Raw genomic sequence first — 22,168 nt, 5'->3', positions numbered from 1 at the left:
AGTTGTTTCCAAGCAGTGTCTGTAAAAAGCCGTAAAACAGCTGATCAAACAAAACAGGCGCCATCGTCATGGACCCACTAGCTGCGGAAGCTTGCTCTCTAATCAGCTGAAAAGACCCAAAAGCCGATGGTGAGGTTTTGGTGAATTTACTATATATATATATATATTTAAAAAAATGTGTATATATATATATATATATATATATATATATATATATATATATATACATACATTTATATATATATACTGTATATATATATACATACATATATATATATATATATACTGTATATATATATACATATATATATATATATATATATACACATGTGTATATATATATATATATATATATATATATATATACATATATATAGGTATATGTATGTATACGTATATATATACACATACATTAAGGTATATGTATGTATACATACATACTAGAGATGCGCGGATAGGCAATTATTTAATCAACACCACACCCGCCTGCACCCGCCCGTTGTTATATATCTAATATAGACGATGCAAGGCATTAGTGAGGTTATAAAGCTTTTGCCTGTTAAAGAAAGGAGACTGATCCAATGCAGCACAGACATTCGCGTGCCACGCTGTCACGGCCCAGACGCACACCAGTGCGCAATCATATGGGAGCCGCGCTGAGCGCACCTCCAAGCGCGTCTCGCTGCCGGCGACGGCCGGGTATGGGCCCGACGCTCCAGCGCCATCCATTTTCAGGGCTAGTTGATTCGGCAGGTGGGTTGTTACACACTCCTTAGCGGGTTCCGACTTCCATGGCCACCGTCCTGCTGTCTATATCAACCAGGGTGAGCCCCACCCCTTTCGTGAGCGCACTGCGCGCGGAGTGACCCCTGTTACGCGCCCCCGGCAACGGGGGTGGCGGGCAGGTAAGCTGCGCGGGCGGAGCGCGCGGAGTGACCCCTGTTACGAGCCCCCGGCCACGGGGGTGGCGGGCAGGTAAGCTGCTTACCTGCTGCGCGTGACGCCGGCCGCGGCGAAGGCGGACGAGGCGGGGTGTCGGTGCGGTGGGCGCGGTGGTGACCCTGGACGTGCGTCGGGCCCTTCTCGCGGATCGCCTCAGCTACGGCTCCCGGTGGGGCCCTCTCGGGGGAAGGGGCCTCGGTCCCGGACCCCGGCGAGGCGTCCTTTCTCCGCTCCGTAAAAGTGTCCATCTCTTCTTTTTTTTTCTTCTGTTGTGGCATATGCAGCAGGTGCCTGCTCGTTTTTCGTATGTGGGTAACAACATTTAACTATGTATATATATTTCCGAATTGGTTTAACTGCCACCCGCCTGAATCTATTTAAAATCTAATTTTTTTTTATTTCAACCGCCCGACCCGACCCGCGGATAAAATCTAATTTTTTTTTTATTTCAACCGCCCGAACCGCGGATAATCCGCGGACTCCGCGGTTGTGTCCGCAAACCGCGCATCTCTAATATATATATACTGAATGCGTACTTTTGTTTCTAAATATGGGACGATTCCGTATTGCACGGGACGTTTGGCAACCCTATTTAAGTAGCATTCACGCTAGTACCACCATGCTCATGTTCATGTTAAGATGCTATTTTAAACTTTATGTGCGCCGAAGATTCGAAAGTGCGTTGCTGTCATACTAACTAATTACCTTAGTTTCATCTAAAGTTCCATGGAGGTTTAATTTGAAGGGAAAATGGGCACAGAGCACGTCGCTCAAACCAACCATCACACACATCACACCGTGACGTGATCACTGCCTGGCAATAATGCGTGCTACTTTCCGGCAACAGTCAATCGTCATTCATTTATGGTAACGCGATTTTTTATTTTTTTTTTATTAATCACATGCATTAACAGCCCATATGAATGTAAGTATATATATATATATATATATATATATATATATATATATATATATATATATATATATGTATGCGGGGCTCGAATTTAACCACGGCAACCGAGGCAAGTGTCGCAACCGCCTTTGACTTTTTACTTGTTAATGGACGAGGGATGTAACGGTAAACAGTATAATGATCATTTGTGATAAAATTCCCGACGATTAGTAATACCGTCTACTTTTTTAATTACCGAAAACCCGTCATGTATTAATGCATTCTAGGCAACACAAAGTCAGGCGCATGCGCACTAGCGTCGTTTGGCTTGATAATCGTGGCGGACAAACTACACAGGCTTTGCTCCGGAGATTTCCCCTTTGGAGTAAACGGAGCCAAGGCCTTAGTTTAACGTAATTTTCCCTCGCTTCCCATCGTGCGTTTAAGAGCGCACTGCTGTTATATTATATATTAAGGCCACACTTTCCTTGACCTTAAAAAGTTAAAATTTGAGGCCTGTGTATGTATGTATGTACTGTATGTATGTATGTATGTATGTATGTATGTATGTATGTATGTGTATATATCCTGTATGTATGTATGTGTATATATGCTGTATGCATGTATGTGTACATATATATATATATATATGTATATATATATATATATGTATATGTATATGTATATATATATATATATATATGTATGTATATATATCTTTGTATACATATGTATATATGTATTGTATGTTCATTTGTTTCCTATTTAGTGTGACCCTAATATCACATCATAATGTTACATTTGAAGAAATGGTTTAAAAAAAAAAAAAGACGGATAAAAAAATGAAGAATAGTCTCTTTTTTTTTCAGCAGTCAAAGATTACTTTTCCAAGAAAAAAAGTTATATATTTTAAAGACTAGAAAATAGTCTACATCTCAGCGTTGTGTTCAAAAGTATAAAGAAAAACTGTATTATCTTTGTGAGTATGGCCTTGGCTTTTCTTCATCATGTTTTAGTGTGGGATGCATTTGATTACATTTTTGCAGAAAATGCTGCAGGCCAATGAAAAACAAGCTGCCATATTTAGTGCACCCCCAGCTGGTGCAAATAAACAATAGGTTACAAAGGAGCAGGCCCTTCCCTGTACACACGGAGGTTTGCTATCATGGCTTTGGCTTGGGTCCATCATGTCAAGGCTTTATTTGTATTTTATTTGTTTTAAACCCAACAAAAAAGAAGACACCAACCCTTTTGAAGTAAAGGATAAACATAAAGATGCATCCTGTCATCATGGATGCATATGGAGGGTCATCACTTCGACCACTAAGCCATGGCGGACATGCTGACTCAGGGTTAGTGTGCTCATGTTCAGCGCCTGTTTTGGTTTTACATTTCATTTCAAAGCCACATCACATTGGCCCCAAGGACACAAGTTTGTCTTTTTTTTTTGCCTGCTTTTCAAACACAATTGTCACCAGAAGACAAGTCAGCTGTCAGCGTCTCTTTTTTTTTTTCCCCGCACTCTTTGATTTAAAGGTTTTTATTTTCTCTCTCATTCCCGAGTGCGTGTGCATGCCTGATATAGCAGCGGCACATCAATAATAGCCGTGACATGTCTCTCAGCGCTCCCTAATGTGCGACTCGGTGCCACTTGGACACAACAAATGTTTGTCCGGCTCGGCGGCTGGCACCCACTTGGTGTTTCCTCCACACTGCAGCACACACCAGTCACGTCCAACGTGACTAAAGAGGCTGCGGTTGCAGTCGGTCACGTTCTCTAACCCCCCTCCCCCCGGGCACCGCACGTCCTTTCTGTCGCCGTCACAACATCATGAATGTCAGCGCGTCATCTCCGGCCAGCGACGGCGGCGCCAAGCTGAATTATCGTCTCGTACGTCGGCCAGAGCCGTTTAGGGGGCAGAAGCAGCGACGGGCCTGAAACCGGTCGTAGAAAGCTCGCTCAAATACAGGCCTGGGCAATTATTTTGACTCGGGGGCCACATTTAGAGAAAAAAATGTGTCTGGGGGCCGGTATATCTATCTATCTATGTATATATATATTAAATATAAATATACGCACACACACACATATATAAGATGTGACAATCTGTTGTACAATATGTGTGTGTTTGGGTCCTATTTTTAGGAACACTAATACAAAACCTCACAATAATGTCTGATTGAGTGCTCAAAACGTTATGACAGACCGCCTTAGGAAACGGAATGGAATTTTACATGTTCTACTGAATGAGACACCCAGGAGGTACATGAATATAAAGAATGTGGGATTTACAATATTAACTATGAAAGATAAAACACTGAATATTGACAACATATGAACGTCACACCCCCTCTCCATCCACATTATTTACAATCAGGCGAAACACAACAAAAATGCAACAAATACGGCGAAATATGAACGTGAAGAGTAAAAAAAAAAACCCACCTACAATCTGATATAATATCACTTTTCTTGTAGAACTTTGATCAGCTGTTTTACGGAAATCTCCTTCCGCATCTGTCCCTGACACCTGCTTTTCAGGCCGCTCTGGAAACACTCTGTGGAAACGCTCCTCCACCCACACTGCTTGGTGCCTCGTCTGAACTGCGGTGACTTAGATTACCAATACTAACTAATTAGATTACCATAGTAACTAGTATATCATTCAAAAGCACAGATTCCAACCATTGAAATTCTTTGTATAGTTCAAGACTTACGGTCATTAGAAAACATCACTGCACATCATAATGGCGGCTACAGTTTCCATCTTAAAGTTAAAAAAAAATTATTTGGCATGTGGCCCCCCTTAACTTGCCCAGGTTTGCTCTAATAGGACCTCTCTCTGTCTCCCTTGCAGAGGATCCAAACCAAATCGGGAAAGGCTTGGCTATCGTGACCGTGTTGGACGTGAATGACAACGCCCCCGTCTTCGCCATCGACTACGAGACCCTGCTCTGCGAAAACTCAGCGCCTGGAACGGTAAGACCCTCGTCTCCGTCATCGCATCCATTTAATATCGTGACAGTTTATTCGCAATGATACTCATAGACAAAAAAAAATGAACGACCCTGGGATTAGGACATCACATTAAATGATTGGATATACACTATATTGCCAAAAGTATTTGGCCACCCATCCAACTGATCAGAATCCGGTGTCCTAATCACTTAGTGCAAAGAGGTCGCCGACTTTCTGCACAGTCAGCTGCTACAGAGCTCCAAACCTCATGTGACTTTCCAATTAGCCCACGTACAGTACGCAGAGAGCTTCATGGAATGGGTTTCCATGGCCGAGCAGCTGCATCTAAGCCATACATCACCAAGTCCAATGCAAAGCGTGGGATGCAGTGGTGTAAAGCACATTCGCCACTGGACTCTAGAGCAGTGGAGTCGCGTTCTCTGGAGTGATGAATCACGCTTTTCCATCTGGCAATCTGATGGACGAGTCTGGGTTTGGAGGTTGCCAGGAGAACGCTACATTTCGGACTGCATTGTGCCGAGTGTGAAATTTGGTGGAGGAGGAATTATGGTGTGGGGTTGTTTTTCAGGAATTGGGTTTGGCCCTTTAGTTTCAGTGAAAGGGACTTTAAATGCTCCAGGATACCAAAACATTTTGGACAATTCCATGCTCCCAACCTTGTGGGAACAGTTTGGAGCGGGCCCCTCCCTCTTCCAACATGACTGTACACCAGTGCACAAAGCAAGGTCCATAAAGACATGGGTACTAGTGTCTGGTCTGGATGAACTTGACTGGCCTGCACAGAGTCCTGACCTGAACCCGATAGAACATCTTTGGGATGAACAAGAACGGAGACTGAGAGCCAGGCCTTCTCGACCAACATCAGTGCGTGACCTCACCAATGCGCTTTTGGAAGAATGGTGGAAAATTCCTATAAACACACTCCGCAACCTTGTGGACAGCCTTCCCAGAAGAGTTGAAGCTGTAATAGCTGCAAAAGGTGGACCGACATCATATTGAACCCTATGGGTTAAGAATGGGATGGCACTTCAAGTTCATATGTGAGTCAAGGCAGGTGGCCAAATACTTTTGGCAATATAGCGTATTTTGTCCATTTTCACCCACAGTAGGTAAAACTCTGTGGCCATTTCCTGTCTTTTAGCGTTTGTTCTCATTGTTGCTAAATGACCCATGTGCCGACTGTTGAATAAATCCACTGGTGACGATTGAAGGGGGCGTGCACAGCTGAGCACAAACAATTGATCAGAATGACGCATTGTATTGCAAGCATCTATTACTTTCTTCTGGTGAATATGTTATTTGAGCTCTTGTTGCACACTTCTTTGTCACGCACACTGAGAGGTGGGCGGCCTGGTAGCAAACAATCCCATCTGTATAAAGGAGACATTATACTCTACATTTATTTTCCAGCGCACTGCATGATATTTTTTTCACTGCTATGGTTACAATAAGGCTGAAATTCAATTGTCTTAGCCAGACGTCAGCCTCAGGATGACAAGTATTTATTAGAGTAAACATTGCGTCTTTATTAGCCGCCATTATCGACAAACAGGATGATTACCATCCTTCCACTTGTCCGCGGATGATCATCGGCGGCTGATTTTTGAATTTAGAACAACGCAAGCGGCTTTCTATCAGCCATCAATCTCCGGTTCGATAAGTCGTTTGTGTATTTCTCCCCACCAGCGCTTCGCCAGATGATTTATGGCCAAAAAGGACTGTGACCGTGTTGAAGCAAAGTCATTGGCTGACAATCAAAGCGGGCCTCGGGGGCCATGGCGACCGCCTTAACCCGTGACGGTGTCATCAGCAGGCGAAGGCGCAGCCAAGCTGTAATTACGCCGCTCATGCAGGCTGATTGCGTACTTACCAGGAGAGCTGATTTTAGCTTTTAGATTTGTACATAAACTTTGACTAATCTGCACTTTGTCACCGTTTGCTGAAAACATGAATGACATTTGTCGTCAAAATGTTTCGGAAGAAACGCTAGCATACGTGACTTACACGAATGAAATGTATTCGCAGGGGTGTGTTTTCTCTCGATGAAATCGTTGGCTAATTGACCGTTACGCATGTGCATGGAAATGATTTAAAGTCACGTGGCCGCATGTGTACTTTATGTCTGTACTCTTCTTTGTGTATTGTCAAGTCTGACTATCTAATGAAAACATTAGCTATGTTGCATGCACAACATGTCTTCAATTCGATCTTAACCTTAGTTGATCGGAAACTAAATAAATGGATCCGATCATGATGTGCGCATACATCAGAACAAACCATCTGGGTTGTTTGTAGTCCACACGATTAATCACCCTCCACTCTGTCTCATTTTTCTGTTTAAGTTTAAAAAAATGTATACCGTATTTTTCGGACTATAAGTCGCAGTTTTTTTCATAGTTTGGCCCGGGGGTGCGACTTATACTCTGGAGCGACTTATGTGTGAAATTATTAACACATTACCGTAAAATATCAAATAATATTATTTAGCTCATTCACGTAAGAGACTAGACGTATAAGTTTTAATGGGATTTAGCGATTAGGAGTGACAGATTGTTTGGTAAACGTATAGCATGTTCGTAGGGGCGGCATGGCGTAGTGGGTAGAGCAACCGTGCCAGAAACCTGAGGGGGTTGCAGGTTCGCTCCCCGCCTCTTACCATCCAAAAATCGCTGCCGTTGTGTCCTTGGGCAGGACACTTCACCCTTTGCCCCCGGTGCCACTCACACCGGTGAATTGAATGATGAATGATAGGTGGTGGTCGGAGGGGCCGTAGGCGCAAATTGCAGCCACTCTTCCGTCAGTCTACCCCAGGGCAGCTGTGGCTATGAAAGCAGCTTACCACCACCAGGTGTGAATGAATGATGGGTTCTACATGTAAAGCGACTTTGGGTACTTAGAAAAGCGCTATATAAATCCCAGTTATTATTATTATTATTATTATCTGTTATAGTTATTTGAATGACTCTTACCATAATATGTTACGTTAACATACCAGGCACGTTCTCAGTTGGTTATTTATGCGTTATATAACGTACACTTATTCAGCCTGTTGTTCACTATTCTTTATTTATTTTAAATTGCCTTTCAAATGTCTATTCTTGGTGTTGGGTTTTATCAAATACATTTCCCCAAAAAATGCGACTTATACTCCAGTGCAACTTATATATGATTTTTTTCCTTCTTTATTATGCATTTTCGGCCGGTGCGACTTATACTCCGAAAAATACGGTATATATTTTAATTTAATTGTTTTGACAACTTTTCGACCATCAAGGCGTTGAATGATCCTGAGATAACGTTAACGTTTCTAACAAGAAAGCTGGGTCAACAGCCGATTCTGCTTCCCTGCCGCCATGTTTGCTACTAGGCGATAAACATCCGGCTGTCTCAAAGGCGGAAACACATCCTGTGACGTAGCAAACATGCGCAATAAAGGGGATCTGAATAGGTGTATACATTGACGCGGTTCGGATTGACAATCGGCATAAACCACCTCTTTAGTTCAGAATGAAATTTATTTCCGATTAAACCGTATCATCGTAGGATTTTCTGATAGATGTGTCTTGTATTTAGCCTTTAAGCTAGGTGGTGATTGGCACGCTCGGTACTTTTCCAGGAAATGGAAAGTGCCTGATTTTAACCATCGTTATTTACACCCGTCCATTTTCCTGTGACGTCACATATAGTGATGCCAACTCAAACAAACATGGCGCATAGAACAGCAAGCTATAGCGACATTAGCTCGGATTCAGACTCGGATTTCAGCGGCTTAAGCGATTCAACAGATTACGAATGTATTGAAACGGATGGTTGTAGTGTGGAGGCAGGTAGCGAAAACGAAATTGAAGAAGAAACTGAAGCTATTGAGCCATATCGGTTTGAACCGTATGCAAGCGAAACCGACGAAAACGACACGACAGCCAACGACACGGGAGAAAGCGAGGACGAATTCGGCGATCGCCTTCTAACCAACGATTGGTATGTGTTTGTTTGGCATTAAAGGAAACTAACAACTATGAACTAGGTTTACAGCATATGAAATACATTTGGCAACAACATGCACTTTGAGAGTGCAGACAGCCCAATTTTCATCAATTAATATATTCTGTAGACATACCCTCATCTGCGCTCTTTTCCTGAAAGCTGATCTGTCCAGTTTTGGAGTTGATGTCAGCAGGCCAGGGAAGCTAGGGTCAATATTCTTCTCTTGATCATCTTCGGTGGCATAAGGGACGGTGTGAGCCAAGACATCTAGGGGGTTTAGCTCGCTCGTCCCTGAATTGCTCACACACTCCGGAAGATTTAATGGTGGTCTGGCGGCAGATTTCTTTGACTTTATCGTTGGAAATGCATCTGCTTTGAGTGTCGCAGGATATCCACACATTCTTGCCATCTCTGTCGTAGCATAGCTTTCGTCGGTAAAGTGTGCGGAACAAACGTCCAATTTCTTGCCACTTTCGCATCTTTGGGCCACTAGTGCAACTTGAATCCGTCGCTGTTCGTGTTGTTACACCCTCCGACAACACACCGACGAGGCATGATGTCTCCAAGGTACGGAAAACAGTTGAAAAAACAGAAAATAACAGAGCTGATTTGACTCGGTGTTTGAGAAAATGGCGGATTGCTTCCCGATGTGACGCCACGTTGTGACGTCATCGCTCCGAGAGCGAATAATAGAAAGGCGTTTAATTCGCCAAAATTCACCCATTTAGAGTTCGGAAATCGGTTAAAAAAATATATGGTCTTTTTTCTGCAACATCAAGGTATATATTGACGCTTACATAGGTCTGGTGATAATGTTCCCCTTTAACAACTAACGATAAAGGTGACGTTATAACACTGAAGCGCCCTCAGGAAGAGGTGCTTTAAGACATGGCTAGCTAGCTAGCGGCTAACGTCCATCCGCCGTCCGCAGTGTTGTAGCTACTTCTAAATCACTAATCCTCGCCTCCATGGCGACAAATAATGTACGTTTCTTACAAGTATCATCCCTGCAGGACGAGGAATAGCTAAACATGCTTCACTACACACCGTAGCTCACCGGCGTCAAAATGTAAATGATAAATGATAAATGGGTTATACTTGTATAGCGCTTTTCTACCTTCAAGGTACTCAAAGCGCTTTGACACTATTACCACATTCACCCATTCACACACTGCAAGGCGCTAACCAGCAGCCATCAGGAGCAAGGGGCGAAGTGTCTTGCCCAAGGACACAACGGACGTGACTAGGATGGTAGAAGGTGGGGATTGAACCCCAGTAACCAGCAACACTCCGATTGCTGGCATGGCCACTCTACCAACTTCGCCACGCCGTCACAAACGCCATTGGTGGATCTACACCTAACATCCACTGTAATGATACCAAGTACAGGAGCGTTGCTAGTTGATACTACTATGGTTATGTTGATATGTTTTGGCATCACAACATCTTCTTTCATTTTTTTTTTTAAATTTATGTTATGTTTATAAACTCAGGAAATATGTCCCTGGACACATGAGGACTTTGAATATGACCAATTCTCCGGTAGCTGAACTGGCGCTCGCAAATTTTACTCCAAACATTTAAGTTTAATAATGTAAGGAGGAAGTTTGCAATTAATTTAACAAGTGAATGTCTGGAGTAACTAGTCGGTGCGCTGTTACAAAAACGAGATGGCGCCCAAAGCTGATTATAGCGAACTTAAAAAGTCAATCGACACTCTGATCAAGGAAGTTGCTACGATCAAGGAGCAGCAGAAAACAGCAGAAAACAATGTATCGGATTGATACCCAAATTTGTGGTATCATCCAAAACGAATATAAAGTATCAAACAACAGAAGAATAAGTGATTATTACATTTTAACAGAAGTGTAGATATAACATGTTAAAAAATCAGATATTAACAGTAAATGAACAAGTAGATTAATAATTCATTTTCTACCACTTGTCCTTAATAATGTTGACAAAATAATAGAATGGAAAATGACACAATATGTTACTGCATACGTCAGCAGCTAAATTAGGAGCCTTTGTCTGTTTACTTACTACTAAAAGACAAGTTGTGTTGTATGTTCACTATTTTATTTAAGGACAAACTTGCAATAAGAAACATATGTTTAATGTACCCTAAGATTTTTTGTTAAAATAAAGCCAATAATTTTGCAGTTTGTGGTCCCCTTTATTTAGAAAAGTATGGAAAAGTACCGAAAAGTATCTAAATAATTTTGGTACAGATATTGAGACAACATTAATATATAAATATATATATATATATATATATATATATATATATATAATCATATCTGCTGTACAGATTTACTTTAGAAAAGAGAAGTGTGGGATACTTCTCTTGTTGCCTTATTTGTATTTGACTTTAATAAATGTTTGGGTAGAATTTTTTATTAAACTAAACCAGTTTTCTTTTAAGTAATATAGACATTTATCAGAATTGTTACCTATTTTATTGAGGAATGTAGTTAATCATAGAACTGGCACCCAATGTATTAAATAAAAAGTATTGATTCTGAATGGAATCGTTACACTCCAAACATTGAATGGAATCATGCGGTGCCCAAAGACTCACAGCCCTACTAACCGTCAGGAGTTTGACGGCGGTTTATTTTTGTAATGGCTGCTCGTGGTTATTCCCTGGTATGGACCCAGTAAAGTGTTAGGGACAAAAGTAGTCCCAGTAGTTTTATGTCGTCCTTCTCTCCAGCAGCACGGTGCTGCACGCTGCAATAAAGGAGATTTCATGATGAAACATTGTCGCCGAGACACATCCAGGGCGCAGAGGGAGTGGGAGTAGCTGACATTTAAATGGAATGGCTACTAGCTAGCGGCGAGAGGACCAACTGGTACTGGCTGCTGGAGCGGCACTGTGTCAGTTAGACTCCACCGGCCTCCTGATTCCTAATTAATTGAACTTCTCCTCGTGTGTGTGTGTGTGTGTGAGAGAGTGTGTGTTTTCGCGGTAATGGCTGTGTCCGCTCGCCTCGGTCGCCCACTGGCTGTCACGCCTGCCGGCTCCTCCAAAGATGAAATAATAACGTTTGCCAGCCGGGACAGGGTGGGGGGGCTTGGGAGGTGGGGGTGGGGGGTGAGCGTGTGGCTCACATTAACAGCGGGATCAGCGGCGGCGTAACCTGCCATTGCTCAGGCCTAATTAAGGCCGCCTCGTGGCATCGACTCCCCCCAGACCAGGAGTCGCCACTTGCTAGGGATCATCTGCGCGTCTGTCGTCTGCCATCTTATTACTTGATGCCGCGATGGGGTGGCGCAGGCGTCCCTCCCCCCCTGCTCTCGCTGAAGCCGCTTCAGGTCTGCGTGAACACCGACTAATGACGCCCCTCGCACCTTGAGCCCAAATTATCACTTCCTCGGCGCGGCAGCGAGGTGAGAGGTGAAAACAAACATGTCAAGGCGTGCGAGATGCGGGCGAACGCTCGCTAAAAAAAAGGCAAATGTCACGCCGGGAGATCGTCGGCGAAGACTTGGCGGGGAGTTTGCACTCCACATCAAAGCAGACGTTTCAAAAGGGGATTGAAAGAGGACGTTTGTTGAACGGCGGGGGCGGCGAGTGCGATTGGCGCCGCCGACCTGTCAGCGAGCGGCGTCTTGGGTGTCACATCTGGGTGATGTTTAGGGCGTCGACGTCACAGCGAGGGGCGCGAAACCTGCGAGCTCAACACTTCCTCCGTCAGCATCCCCATGGTGACAGCTGTCATATCGCCATGGCGATAAGTGCCACCTATTTGATTTGATGCTTATTTATACTCGGAGCTGGGATTGATGTTTGCTTTCGACTGTTTGCTTTACAGTACTAAAACTACACGTGTGGCGTTCCCGTCGCTAACATCAAACTTGCTTGTCATACACTATATTGCCAAAAGTATTTGGCCACCCATCCAAATAATCAGAATCAGGTGTCCTAATCACTTGGCCCGCCCACAGGTGTATAAAATCAAGCACTTAGGCTTGGAGACTGTTTCTACAAACATTTGTGAAAGAATGGGCCTCTTTCAGAAGCTCAGTGATTTCCTGTGCAAGAAATCCAGTCGTGAAACGGGTTTGGAGGTTGCCAGGAGAACGGTACATTTCGGACTGCATTGTGCCGAGTGTGAAATTTGGTGGAGGAGGAATTATGGTGTGGGTTTGGGAACAACAGCAACTCAGCCACCAAGTGGTAGGCCATATAAACTGACAGAGGTGAAGGTGGAGGAGGAATTATGGTGTGGGGTTGTTTTTCAGGAGTTGGGCTTGGCCCCTTAGTTCCAGTGAAAGGAACTTTGAATGTTCCAGGACACCAAAACATTGTGGACAATTCCATGCTTACAACATTGTGGGAACAATTTGGAGTGGGCCCCTTCCTCTTCCAACATGACTGTGCACCAGTGCACAAAGCAAGGTCTATAAAGACATGGATGACAGAGTCTGGTGTGGATGAACTTGACTGGCCTGCACAGAGTCCTGACCTGAACCCGATAGAACACCTTTGGGGTGAATTAGAACGGAGACTGAGAGCCAGGCCTTCTCGACCAACATCAGTGTGTGACCTCACCAATGCGCTTTTGGCAGAATGCTAAAACATTCCTATAAACGCACAACCTTGTGGACAGCCTTCCCAGAAGAGTTGAAGCTGTAATAGCTGCAAAAGGTGGACCGACATCATATGGATTAGGAATGGGATGGCACTTCAAGTTCATATGTGAGTCAAGGCAGGTGGCCAAATACTTTTGACAATATAGTTTACTTCAAAGCATGTTGGGCAAAAGAGAGGACAAGTGTGCCCACTCGGTATGTAGGGAAGGCAGCAGAAAAAGGCAAACTTCAGCATTTTTTTTTAAATCATGCAACAATGTCTTTATCTTGTCCGTGCAAATAAAAGCTAATTATATGTAAATAACAGTAACATGTCACCCGAGAAAATGGTTTTCAGCAACTAACATGGGCCGTATTTAGTGAAAAAAAAGTCCTCTCACCCTGGGCTTCACTACACATTTTAAAATTATCGTATGAAAAGTGGGGCGTGCAAAAACTAAGGGTATCGCTAAAGTGCAAATGTAAAAAGTGGATAAAGTGCACAATGGCGCCTCTTGGAGACACACACTGTGCAGGAGACTAACGCAGCTCATTAGCGTTAAAGCTACAGACACACATAACTGTGATAGTTGGGTCGCGAGCCCCCCCTAGAGGGCCGCCAATAAATATGTTTCTCAGCTGTGGTCCGTACGGGCCACGTCGGCACTCAGTTGTAATACACTTTCCCACCACTTGTGGCAGTAATTACAGTAATTAGAAGTTTCTTAAGCACAAAAAATATGACTAAAGTGGTGAAGTTGTATGTTCATTTGCATTTACATTTTATTGACGGTTTATTTAGGAATTGTTTTTATTTTTTGTGCTGCAGCTGTTACATATACTGTAATATTGTACATGGTAATTGGGATTTGTTATGCATTGTACATCCATCCATCCATCTTCTTCCGCTTATCCGAGGTCAGGTCGCGGGGGCAGCAGCCTAAGCAGGGAAGCCCAGACTTCCCTCTCCCCAGCCACTTCGTCCAGCTCCTTCTGGGGGATCCCGAGGCGTTCCCAGGCCAGCTGGGAGACATAGTCTTCCCAACGTGTCCTGGGTCTTCCCCGTGGCCTCCTACCGGTCGGACGTGCCCTAAACACCTCCCGAGGGAGGCGATCGGGTGGCATCCTAACCAGATGCCCGAACCACCTCATCTGGCTCCTCTCGATGTGGAGGAGCAGCGGCTTTACTTTGAGCTCCCCCCGGATGACAGAGCTTCTCACCCTATCTCTAAGGGAGAGCCCTGCCACCCGGCGGAGGACACTCATTTCGGCCGCTTGTACCCGCGATCTTGTCCTTTCGGTCATAACCCAAAGCTCATGACCATAGGTGAGGATGGGAACGTAGATCGACCGGTAAATTGAGAGCTTTGCCTTCCGGCTCAGCTCCTTCTTCACCACAACGGATCGATACAGCGTCCGCATTACTGAAGATGCATTGTCCATATTATATAAAAATATAATATCATACTATAATATATCAGTATATATCATATACTGATGTATATAATATGTAAATATTACATATGTTGTATTTTATATTGCTACTATGGTACATTTTTAGTCTACTTAATACCTGCATTATCCTTTCCATCCTTACTCTTTCCATCCTTTGTAACTGAGCTACTGTGTGGAACAATTTCCCTTGTGGATCAATAAAGTTTGTCTAAGTCCAAGTCTAAGAAACATATATATTATTAGTATTTATTATTAATTTAGTTCAAATGTATTTATTTTAGCATGTAAATGTATTTGTCAGCAGTTTTTTGAGTCTCTCCTTTTATTGCAGGATATTTGATTAGTATTTATTTTTGTAATCAGCCTGACCTAAGCCTTGATAATAATCTTTATGATTAACACATGCTTTCCTATAATTTGACAAGGTTTATCCTGTTAAACTGTACGTAGGTTAGATATAATTATTGAACTCGATTAAAATCAGGAGTGAGATTGTTAATTCAGTGATCATATTTTGAGTGGGCCCCGGGCCCCTGTTGTGGAAAGGTTGGTCCCCGAGGCCAGGAAGGTAAGAAGCCCTGTGTTAAACTGTTCCAGCATCAATGCTAGAGTGTTGGCAACACACTTCCCACACTATAGTCTATTTAAAAGCATTAGCAACGTTGATCAATTGCCAGGTTATCAATACATGACTCACACCTGCGCCACATCAATTATCACATTCTAATTAAAATCATCTTGATAATGAAGTGTGCTGCTACCTTAGGAATATTGTGTGTCGTCCCTTAATTGGCGCCGTTGTACATCAAGTTGATCATGTCGCCGTTGTTAAGCGTTATCGCCTCATTAATGGAAACTGTCACTTTTCTGTCTCGCAAAACAAGTGGCACGCAAACGTGATGTTTTCCCCAGGAAAAGTTCATTAATTAATTTGCTTCACTTTAAATGTCAACTCCAAAAGTTACGGACAGTTGTGAAAGAAATGGAACCGATTGTTGCCGTCTTCTGTGAAGTGACCCTTTACTGTCCACCAATCAACAAGCTGCACTTTGGCAAGGTGAGGCCATGAATGTGTAGTCTCACTAAGCATGAATATACACTATATTGCCAAAAGTATTTGGCCACCCATCCAAATGATGAGAATCAAGTGTCCTAATCACTTGGCCCGGCCACAGGTGTATAAAATCATACACTTAGGCATGGAGACTGTTTCTACAAATTTTTGAAAGAATGGGCCGCTCTCAGTGATTTCCAGCGTGGAACTGTCATAGGATGCCTCCTGTGCAACAAATCCAGTCGAGAAATTTCCTCGCTCCTAAATATTCCAAAGTCAACTGTCAGCTTTATTATAAGAAAATGGAAGAGTTTGGGAACAACAGCAACTCAGCTACAAAGTGGTAGGCCACGTAAACTGACAGAGAGGGGTCAGCAAATGCTGATTAAGGCAGCACGGTGGAAGAGGGGTTAGTGCATCTGCCACACAATACGAAGGTCCTGCGTAGTCCTGGGTTCAATCCCGGGCTTGGGATCTTTCTGTGTGGAGTTTGCATGTTCTCCCCGTGACTGCATGGGTTCCCTCCGGGTACTCCGGCTTCCTCCCACCTCCAAAGACATGCACCTGGGGATAGGTTGATTGGCAACAGTAAATTGGCCCTAGTGTGTGAATGTTGTCTGTCTATCTGTGTTGGCCCTGCGATGAGGTGGCGACTTGTCCAGGGTGTACCCGGCCTTCCGCCCGATTGTAGCTGAGATAGGCTCCAGCGCCCCCCATGACCCCAAAGGGAATAAGCGGTAGAAAATGGATGGATGGATGGATACTGATATACTGAAGGTCTTAAGTCCTTTTTTCAGATTATATAACTGTTGATGACTGAAATATGCTGATAGCAACCCAACCTAACCCCCTCCGCATCCTTCCTCCCGGATGATAAATAATGTAAATAATTCAATGTATATACTCCGATGATTAACTTGTGTGATGACTGTATTATGCTGATAGTATATATTTGTACCATTAATTAATTAACGTGGACCCCCACTTAAACAAGTTGAAAAACGTATTGGTGTGTTACCATTTAGTTGTCAATTGTACGGAATATGTACTGTACTGTGCAATCTACTAATAAAAGTCTCAATCAATCAATCAATCAAAGTGTTGTACGTACGTACAAATGTTTTAAATGACATTTTTCTCTAAGATTATATTTCTCTTCTTTTGTTGAGAAGAATTGATGTACATTATTGGGTAGCAGATTAGAGTTTGTATAATTTTAGCTGTATGCAAATTCACTATGTCATGGAATTTCAGTATTTTTGATTCAATGAATAAAGGGTTTGTATGTTCTCTATATCCAAATTTATGTATTATTCTAACTAGGGATGTCCGATATTATCAGCCGATAAATGCATTAAAATGTAATATCAGAAATTATCGGTATCGGTTACAAAATTATCGGTATCTGTTTCAAAAAGTAAAATTTGTGACTTTTTAAAACGCCACTGTGTACACGGACGTAGGGAGAAGTACAGAGCGCCAATAAACCTTAAAGGCACTGCCTTTGCGTGCCGGCCCAGTCACATAATATCTACGGCTTTTCACACACACAAGTGAATGCCATGCATACTTGGTCAACAGCCATACAGGTGACACTGAGGGTGGCCATATAAACAACTTTAATACTGTTACAAATATGCGCCACACTTTGACCCCACACCAAAAAAGAATGACAAACACATTTCGGGAGAACATCCGCACCGTAACACAACAGAACAAATACCCAGAACCCCTTGCAGCACTAACTCTTCCGGGACGCTACAATATACACCCCCTGCAACCCCACCACCTCAATCCCCCCCCCCCAACCTGTCCCAAATTCCAAGCTGCTTGTTATGAGGCATGTTAAAAAAAATAATGCACTTTGTGACTTCAATAATAAATATGGCAGTGCCATGTTGGCATTTTTTTTCCATAACTTGAGTTGATTTATTTTTGGAAAAACCTGTTAATGCATCCAGCGGGGCATCACAACAAAATTAGGCATAATAATGTGTTAATTCCACGACTGTATATATCGGTATCGGTTGATATCGGAATCGGTAATTAAGAGTTGGACAATATCAGAATATCGGATATCGTCAAAAAAGCCATTATCGGACATCTCTAATTCTAACTGATCTTTTTTGTAACACTGTTAATGAATGTAGTGCACTTTCATAGTTGTTTACCCACATTTCTGCACAATTACTCCGATATGGCAACACTAGCGAGCAGTAGAGAATATGGAGGAAAAAGTTAAAGTACTAATGATTGTCACACACACACTAGGTGTGGTGAAATTTGTCCTCTGCATTTGACCCATCCCCTTGATCACCCCCTGGGAGGTGAGGGGAGCAGTGGGCAGCAGCGGTGCCGCGCCCGGGAATCATTTTTGGTGATTTAACCCCCAATTCCAACCCTTGATGCTGAGTGCCAAGCACGGAGGCAATGGGTCCCATTTTTTATAGTCTTTGGTATGACTCGGCCGGGGTTTGAACCCACAACCTACCGATCTCAGGGCGGACACTCTAACCACTAGGCCACTGAGAAACTCCCCAAAAAGTGCAGTTCCCCCTTTAACGGCAAAGGTGATGTGAAACAGTTTATTCTATTTAATTTAGAGGTGGAAAAGAAGTTGTCGCCTTTTTGTCAGTCCTTTTTAAACGAAAATAAATGGCTGCCTTTGAGATGAAAGGGGGGAGAAAAAAAACAGCTGGCGAGCATTTCTCGAGCTTTTATCGCACCACAAACACGCTGATATTTGCTTCCCCCGCCGTCGTTTACACACAGCGGCAAATAGAGGACACCTTTGTCCTTTTGTACCCTTTCTTGGCGATGCACGTTCCCTTGTAAAAAAAAAAAAAAAAAATCCCCCCCAACCAAAAAAAAAACATTTCGTTCTGTGACTCATCGGCGTCCTCAGTCACATCTCTGACAGCCCGTTAATGTCTCCCGTCGCCAATTTATGTCTACATCCCTGCCTTTCTGCTTCCCATTAGAGGATTCTTTGCAACAAAAAAAAAAGGGTGGATGGAGCGCCTGGCATCAGAGCCACGCTAATGAAAGGCATTATACATTACAAAGTGTTTGATTTAAGTCTTGATTTACGGTCCTTTCCCTCTGCAGCGAGATAAGCTCGGGGATCTATCCGCATGCATTCAGAGGACATCAAAAGGTTCAAATTGTGTACGGGCTCCTGCTCCTTCTGCACGCAACCTCGCTATCGGGACGGCACATTTCCATAACACGGCGCCGATTCTATTGCAGCTTTCGAGTTATATGAAGCGCTCGCTTGTTGGCGTCTACCCGTCATTGACAGACATTTAATCAGATCCCCGCCCTGAGCTGTAGCCAAATAAATAGCCTCGATTAAGTGTCCCCGGAGCGTGTTTATCAGCAACAAACGTGAGAAAAATCTATCATCTTCTTCACTTGTTTGCTCCAATTATAAATGAAGAGGCGTGAAGTCTTTGCAATGCCTCCTAAAACTAGAAAACCCCTCTCGGAGAGTGCAGACCTCTGCCAAGCCCTACCTTCCGATAGTAAACAAGTCCTGAATCCAGACGGTGATCCGGATCAGCCCCAAATTGTAATCACTTTTTTCGGTAACACTTTAGTATGGGGAACATATGAACCATTAATTACCGTATTTTTCGGACTATAAGTCGCAGTTTTTTTCATAGTTTGGCCGGGCTCCAGTGCCACTTATATATGTTTTTTTCCTTCTTTAATGTGCATTTTCGGCAGGTGCGACTTAAACTCCGATGCGACTTATATTCCGAAAAATACGGTAGTTGCTTATTAACATGCAAATTACACTGCAAAAACTGCAATCTAAGTAAGATTAAATATCTCAAATAAGGGTGATATTTGTTTATTTTCTGTCTAATAAGATAATTCTTCTCACTAAGCAGATTTTATGTTAGAGTGTTTTACTTGTTTTAAGGGTTTTGGTCCTAAATTATCTCAGTAAGATATTACAGCTTGTTGCTGAGATTTTATGACCTATATTGAGTAAAACATGCTTGAAACTAGAATATCAACTGATGCAAAGCTGCGTCATCAACACTCACAAGTATAAAACTACTTTTTTAAAGTAATAATTTCATATTTCAAGCATGAAAAAAAAAATCATGACTTTGACACAATTGTGTCTCATAATTAAATCAGATGACAGCCAAATGGACTTTGCTGTTTTATTTTCAATGAAACAATAGAAAATACGTACACATATAGTAGTACAGTTGTTATTAGTGAGAATATACTTATTTTAAGGTATGTTTGGGTTCATTGAGGTTAGCTAATTTTACTTGTTTTGGAAAGTCTTGACAAGCCAAATTTTCTTGTTCTATTGGCAGATAATTTTGCTTAGTTCAAGTAAAATACCCCTATTTTTTTTTTTTTTCTTGTTTTTGAACACTGACTTTTTGCAGTGTAGTAACATATTGGCTGTTAATTAGTCATTATTAAGTACTTATTAATGCCTTATTCTGCATGGCCGTATTATACAACCAGTAAGCCATTATGGTAAATGGGTTAAATAAATGATAAATGGGTTATACTTGTATAGCGCTTTTCTACCTTCAAGGTACTCAAAGTGCTTTGACAGTATTTCCACATTCACCCATTCACACACACATTCACACACTGATGGCGGGAGCTGCCATGCAAGGCGCTAACCAGCAGCCATCAGGAGCAAGGGGTGAAGTGTCTTGCCCAAGGACACAACGGACGTGACTAGGATGGTAGAAGGTGGGGATTGAACCCCAGTAACCAGCAACCCTCCGATTGCTGGCACGGCCACTCTACCAACTTCGCCACACGGTTATACTTATATAGCGCTTTTCTACCTTCAAGGTACTCAAAGCACTTTGACACTATTTCCACATTCACCCATTCACCCACACATTCACACACTGATGGAGGGAGCTGCCATGCAAGGCCCTAACCATGACCCATCAGGAGCACGGGTGAAGTGTCTTGCTCAAGGACACAACGGACGTGACTAGGTTGGTAGAAGCTGGGGATCGAACCAGGAACCCTCAGGTTGCTGGCACGGCCACTCTCAACAGCACCACGCCGTCCCCCATTAACTAAGAGTCTTCCCTAACCCCAAACCCAACCCAAACTCTACCTCTAACCCTAACCCTAACCCTATGTTAATAAGCAACTAATAAATGGTTCATACTAAAGTGTTACTCTTAGTTCTTATCCCATTTCTGACATTCCCGAAAAGTAACTTTCTGAGTGATCAATTGCGGATGAATGAAACGGTCTTTGTCTCTGTGGGCGGGCGACGCTAGCATACACACGCACACAGAAATTGAGGTTCATAACGTAGACGTGAGATGACAAAGTAGAAATGATCCGGATCATCCCCAAAATGTAATTGTGTGAATGCTCCAAAGCATTCACACACAAGGTTTTCTACACCAAAATGTATCTATTTATTCAACTTATTATTATTATTCTTCTCGCGCGCTCTACCTTCCACATTTTTCACCCGATTCAAACCGTTCCAACTTCAAACTATTTAGGCTATTCGGGAATCGCGGGCTTTCCCTTGACAAATTCCCAAAATTCCCAGATTTTCCAGAATTCCAGCTTTTCCGGGACAATTTTCCCATTCAAAATGAATTGACCATTTTTCAAACTTTCACCATTTCCACATTTTTCAACCGATTCAAACCATTCAACCTTCAACACATTCCACCATTCTGGAAATTCAAACTATAATTTTTCCAAGTTCAAAAAATTCCAGAATTTTCCAGAATTCCTGCTTTTCCAAAGCCCTATTTCCACCCTTTTTTCTGGCGACGACTCATTCCGCATTTGTCAACGCATTTCAACCGTTCCACCGTCAAAACATTCATTTTAATCAGGACAAAAAAACTAAGTTGTTTTTTGAACAGAAAAAATTCCCGGTTTTCCTGAAATTCCAGGAATTCTGTAATATCATTTCTCAATACAACATGTTACTACTTCAACATTTCTCGACCGATTTGAAACATTTCAGCACCAACCATTTCAACTCATTCAGACCAAATTATTTACTATTTTCCAAAAAATTCCCAATTTTCCCGAAAGTCCCATTTTCTTCTGAAATGGGACATTCTTCAAAGTTCCACAATTCTCACATTTTTCATCTGATTCAAACCGTTCCAACTTCAAAATATTCAGCCTGTTTCGGAATTGTGTGCTCTACTTCAACTATTCTAAAAAAAAAATCCCGGATTAACCATAATTCCTTTTTTTTTTTTTTTTGGCATTTTCACCATTCAAAATGAATTGGCCATTTTTC

General features: G+C 42.6%; 1 protein-coding gene across 4 annotated transcripts in view; it reads left to right on the top strand.

The window, feature by feature from the left end:
• Positions 1–22,168, top strand: part of cdh7a (cadherin 7a) — a 340,872-nt gene that overhangs the window by 271,879 nt on the left and 46,825 nt on the right. For all 4 annotated transcript variants that reach the window (XM_061965236.1, XM_061965237.1, XM_061965238.1 and 1 more), the window contains one exon: positions 4,693–4,814. In XM_061965236.1, the coding sequence (XP_061821220.1) occupies positions 4,693–4,814 (122 nt within the window). The remainder of the gene's footprint in view (positions 1–4,692; positions 4,815–22,168) is intronic.

Source organism: Nerophis lumbriciformis, linkage group LG07, assembly GCF_033978685.3.
Source record: "Nerophis lumbriciformis linkage group LG07, RoL_Nlum_v2.1, whole genome shotgun sequence".
In the NCBI taxonomy this organism is placed as follows: Eukaryota; Metazoa; Chordata; class Actinopteri; order Syngnathiformes; family Syngnathidae; genus Nerophis; species Nerophis lumbriciformis.
This window is presented reverse-complemented; position numbering and strand designations above follow the sequence as displayed.